General features: G+C 39.7%; 1 protein-coding gene across 2 annotated transcripts in view; it reads left to right on the top strand.

Moving 5' to 3' along the window:
- The first annotated feature begins 6 nt into the window (after positions 1-6).
- LOC121592217 (putative fatty acyl-CoA reductase CG5065) overlaps positions 7-6,000 on the top strand; it is a 141,752-nt gene continuing 135,758 nt past the window's right edge. For both annotated transcript variants that reach the window (XM_041913631.1, XM_041913628.1), the window contains exons 1-3: positions 7-263; positions 330-635; positions 739-1,136. In XM_041913631.1, coding sequence (XP_041769565.1) covers positions 12-263; positions 330-635; positions 739-1,136 — 956 coding nt within the window. In that variant the 5' untranslated portion in view covers positions 7-11. The remainder of the gene's footprint in view (positions 264-329; positions 636-738; positions 1,137-6,000) is intronic.

Raw genomic sequence — 6,000 nt, 5'->3', positions numbered from 1 at the left:
AACACAAAACTATGTACACCTTCTCCAATCATCCTATTGGACTCCTCCCTATGGAACAGAACTACGATCCATCTAAACCATCAATATCAGAGTTTTTCGCTGGTCGGGATGTTTTCATTACTGGAGGCACTGGTTTTATGGGAAAAGTTTTAATTGAGAAGCTTTTACGATCTTGTTCGAAACTGAGTAACATCTTCATACTAATACGTGAGAAAAAGCAGAAAACTATTATGGAGCGCATCAATGAAATTAAGAATCTACCGGTTTGTAACGTTAAAAATTCAAGTTTAGTGATTGTGTTTACATATAAAAATTTATATTTTTAACAGCTATTCGACAAACTCCGAAACGAGCAAAGTGAACTGTTGGATAAGATGATTCCAATACAAGGGGATGTATCTCTATTAGCGCTTGGTCTTTCCCAGGATGATATCGATAGAATGTACAATGTGTCAGTTATCTTTCATGTGGCTGCTAGTGTACGGTTCGACGATCCGCTCAAAACTGCAATTTTGCTCAACACGCGAGGAACTCGTGAATTGCTACGTTTTGCCAAACAGTTACCTGCACTTCGCGTGCTTATGCATGTCTCCTCCACTTACTCGAATCCAGATCGCTACGTGATTGAAGAAGAAGTAAGTGATTGGTAAAATATATTGACTCAATAATGATACTAGTATCTAGTACTAGAATCATAGTATAATCATAGTATTCTTTAATATTCCCAAATTCCCACAGATATATCCAGCATATGCAAATTGGCGTGACGCAATACGCATCGCTGAAACATTTGACGAACAAACAATTGATGTATTCGCTCCCAAATATATGGGTTTTTTGCCCAATACGTACGTTTTCACTAAAAGCTTAGCGGAACATATTGTCAACGAGCATAAGGATCGCTTGCCGATAATTTTGTTTCGTCCATCAATAGTAATATCCTCAATGAAAGACCCTATCCCAGGCTGGATGGATAATTTTAACGGCCCCGTAGGTCTGCTGGTCGGATGTGGTATAGGCATCTGTCGTACGATGTACTGTGATCCCAATAACATAGCTGATTTTACGCCGGTTGATGTGTGCATCAAGGCAATGATCGTTGCCGCATGGAAGCGTGGCACTGATCCGGCCCAAAGGTAAATTTTAACATATTTTCCGAAAACTAAGTAATTCAGAATACAGTTACGTTTTTACACGTCTGAAACCGAAAAAATATACGCAACATTCAGCGATTGCTATATGTATGATACGGACGTCACACGAGGTGTAAACTCAAAAAGTTTACGTTTGATTTGTTTGAGAGAGCGTTAACTTCCCGTAAAAATTTATTGGGTTGTATGGTTGAAATCCAGTTTACGTAAAAGTTTACGCTTCTTGTGACATCCGTATAGCGGTTATCATACACAGCTAAAAACTGTCTTTCCCCAAGGACGTCAGTTAAACGTCAGATGGCGCTTGACAGATAAACGCCATTCTGAAAATAAGAACTGGATTTGGACCAAGGTGGAATGTATAATGAGGTGTAGTTATAGCGCTTTTGGCGATCCCCCCCCTGGGCTCCAATTTTGACAGATGGTTTTCCGCTTGTAAATGTATTGATGGATTGTTTACGTTTTGTATGGTCAATATTTGGTGGAGATCAATTTGGGTGAATATTGTAGTTTATTAGAACACAGCCCGTGATTTAAAATGGAAATTTTCCTTCGAGAACTTGAAGCGTTCGCCAAACGCGGAAAACTAACTGTCAGTTTTCTTCGTCGATTCTTCTTCCACCTAGCTGTCAAAACGGGCTTATCTTTACGTGATATCTTTACGGTCCTTGATTTGGACGAATTCTGAATTTTGATGAAGTTGGTTTTTATCTGTTGAGTAGAATATTTTGATATGATGTATGAAGAACGATTAAAACAAAGTAGTAGAATTCATTTCTGAGGATATTAATTACGAAATAGAATAAAAAATCATTAAACAAACCTAAAATAATCATAAACATTTTTCTTGGCACAAAACGTCAGGATTTTGTAAGTGATACGATAGGATTCGACAGCTATTTTGACAGGAAAGTCCACGTTTGAAGGATGAACTCCAATATAATTTTATTATAATTAGCCGTGTGCGATGACCGTCGAGCGTCAAATGCGGCCGCGTTTAGGGTGGTGGCAATGCTTATCCGATGCAATTTTATTGCAACAAATTTATATAGGATTTGACACATATCGCCGGATATGCGATTCATCATCCAACGATTTTTGTCAAATCCCGTATAACATTTTACCAGGCCGTCTGATAAAATTGCATACGAAAAAGCACTGTCACAAACTTTATTCCGTCGCAAAACGTTGCAATTTTGCTGAAATGTAACGTAATGTAAAGTAAATGTATGTAATTTGTCAGACGCATATGTTAACGCCGCACGACGCAGTCAAAATAGGACGATACATATTTCGACGCATTCTTGATGCGCATGTAATAATTTGAAATACATCGGAAGAAAAATGATACACTCGTTTCCAAGTTATGCGGTTCTCGACATACGCAGTCAGGGCCAAGGCAACGCTGATCCAATGCGATTTTATGGGACGCTTCTGAAAAACAATATTTCCATTATTAACCATTATTCCATTATAATGTTAAGGCCGAAATAATGTCTGTCATGTAATGTCTGTACTCGGTAGTGTAATTTAGATTTTCACTAGCGCATCTGGCGGCGGCTTGTGGAAGATTTTTTTAATCATCAGGAAGAATGGTCAGAAGGGAATAGTCGTGACGGATCTCACATTTAAGCAGTGTTTTTTCACCGCTTTTTTTATGCAAAAATGGTTGAAATACTTCCACAAACGCTGGGGGACACTGTCCGTACTCGCTAGTGTGATTGTGATTTTCACTAGCGCATCTGGTGGCGGCTGGTCGAAGCCTGTTTTGGTCATCGAGGGAATGGTCATACTGGATCTAAAAATTAAGTAGTTTTTCCATCGTTTTTTTCATGAAAATGGATGCTATGCGTGCAGAACATGTGCATCTAACTTTAACAAAACTTTTCTCGTCCGACTTATGTAAAAAACATGGAAAAATAACATATTTTGTGAAACGGCTTCAAATTGTTTGGCAAAATACTTCGGTCAGCCGCCGCCAGATGTGCTAGTGAAAATCGAAATTACACTAGCGATTACGGACAATGTCCCCTGGCCTCAACACATTTATCTATGAATTACAAAGCTTTTCCAGCCCAGGTTATGTAAAAAACATGGAAAAATATCACACTTTATGAAGCGGCTCCAAATTGTTTGCCAAATGCTTGGGAAAGCCACCGCCAGATGGCCTATCGAAAATCGAAATTACACTAGTGAGTGCAGACAATGTACCCCGGCTTTCCAATCATTATAAAAATAATTTGAAATTGTTCCTACATAACTACATTAACATCCTTTATAATGACATTGACAAATAAAATCGGATGCGAAGATCCGACAGAATCAAAAAATTGATTCCGTCTTACGACGAAATCGTACTCCGACACTATCTGTCAAATTTCGGCAAGAAATGAGCATTATCAAATTTCTACATGTTTGAGGTATCATTATGAAATATGATTGTTTCTCGAAAAGGATAATTATTATATATTGTGATATAAAACATTTGACGTTTAAAGTAAATTCGCATGCGGCAATGCGGAAAAATTAATTGATTTTGAAATAGTCGCACTCAAAAATTAATTGATTTTGATTTCGCCGCACGAAATTCGGACCGTTGCTTTACGCGTCTAAATTTTACAGATCAAATGTTCAATTAGTACAATTTGCTTCAAGAATTGTCCTATGAAGTACATATATTCCCTGAAACATGTGTCCCCCGAGATACAGTATCGGACATTAAGATAGGGCCTCTTGTTTTCATCGCACCGTGCACTTGTTTTACCACGTTACTTGTGTGTGTGTGTGTGTGTGTGTGTGTGTGTGTGTGTGTGTGTGTGTGTGTGTGTGTGTGTGTGTGTGTTGTGTGTGTGTGTGTGTGTGTGTGTGTGTGTGTGTGTGTGTGTGTGTGTGTGTGTGTGTGTGTGTGTGTGTGTGTGTGTGTGTGTGTGTGTGTGTGTGTGTGTGTGTGTGTGTTAGATAGAGAGTGAGTTTTTTATGTACTTGTGTGTGCATCTGCGAGTGCGCGGTTTTTAGCATCTGCGAGTGCTTGACATGATGTCATATTGCGTCAAAAGTATTCTGATAGTGTTTGTTTTCATGTAAAATAGCAACGTTCACACTTGGATGAAAGCTAAAGTTTGCATTGATAGCAGCGCTTGTTCCTCAGACGAGAACGCAGGTGAGCTTTTTGATGAATGTCAATGCGACAGCGGTGTGAAATGGAAACGCGCACAATAGCAATGAACTCGGCATTCCCTAACAGATGATTCTCCAGTGCACGCCATTGAAAGGCCTTCGTGCATCTCTGCATTGAATCTCGTGTGTGCATAGGAAACTTTGTGCGTGTATTGAGCTCGCGCGCAGTTGTTCTTTTCAATGGGCGTTTTGTTTCATGAGCGCGGCAGTATTCTGTTCTCGATTTAAATGGGTAGACACTCACTCGTTTACTCATAGATAGTTTTTATCCATACACTTTTTTCGCTGCTCTACAACGATGTAATTCATCACGTGTAGAAGCAGAACGCAGGCTGAGCACGGGATCAGCCGTGTCCATCTTTTTAACCAGCGCGTTCTGGACGGTCCAAGCAAGCAATGTTAGTAACAATGGGTCGAGGTAAACATTGTACCGATTATCAGCACCATATGATAAAGCGAATGGCTGCTGCTGGCATTAAGCGCAAAACGATCGAGTTCATAATGGAAGGATCGCGCACTTTTGTGGCAACCGCGCTTCGGACAACCGAAACGTGCTTAGACAACCGAAACGCGCTTGGACAACCGAAACGCACAAGTCAACCGGACGTCCTCAGAAGACCACGGCGAAAGAAGACCGTAAAATTGTTAATATATCGAAAAAACACTGATCGCGAGGGCGGTGATCCTGCTTATTATATCAAAAACCTAACCCAAAACACAAAAAAAAACTACTAACAAATCTATCCGAAACGACATACTTGTGAAACAAACACACAAACCAATACACGTTCAAACATACACACACACACACACACACACACACACACACACACACACACACACACACACACACACACACACACACACACACACACACACACACACACACACACACACACACACACACACACACACACACACACACACACACACACACACACACACACACACACACACACACACACTCACACACACACACACACACACACACACACACACACACACACAAACACATACAAACCACACATAAACCTGGCCCAACGGGTGCATGCTGCGTTAAAAAAACCAGGGTCCTATCATTATGTCCGATACTGTACGACTAAAATTGGGACCTAAAATGTCCCAAAGCAAAGCGTTAGTCGAAAAAGTCGTAAGTTTAATATCTGGCAACATAAACTTTACAATGGAAGTTGATGAGTCGAAATCTATGATAGGGTAACTGTACCAGTTTTCGGCAGGCTAGTGCAGCAGTTTCACAAACACTGCTCAAACACCTACATTTTTTTGTCATGAAAGTGGTAATACTTCAGAGTGCCGTTTATCCGGACTCATCGAGATTCGACCTCGCCTCGACCTCGGATATGCGAATAACATGGACAATGAGTGAAATGATATAGTCAATCACAAATTTCAAATTAATTTTAGAAAAATTGTCTTATTTTTTTATACAAATAACCAAGTTTTTATTAACTTCATGTTTTTCTAAAGAGAATTTGAAATTTGCCATGAATTACAGTCCCGAATCCCGATTGCGTTCCCGAGCAATCCGCGTAACTGGAATATCAGCGTATGTCGAATTGCACGGTTATTGGCCAAAATACAATTGATTATTCCGTATTTTTTTTGTTAAATGTATGTTGGGTGAGATTGAATTTATTAGCAAAAATGCAAT

This window comes from Anopheles merus, chromosome X (genome assembly GCF_017562075.2).
Source record: "Anopheles merus strain MAF chromosome X, AmerM5.1, whole genome shotgun sequence".
Taxonomy (NCBI): Eukaryota; Metazoa; Arthropoda; class Insecta; order Diptera; family Culicidae; genus Anopheles; species Anopheles merus.
Note: the sequence above shows the minus strand (reverse complement) of the source record. Positions and strands in the feature narration are given on the sequence as shown.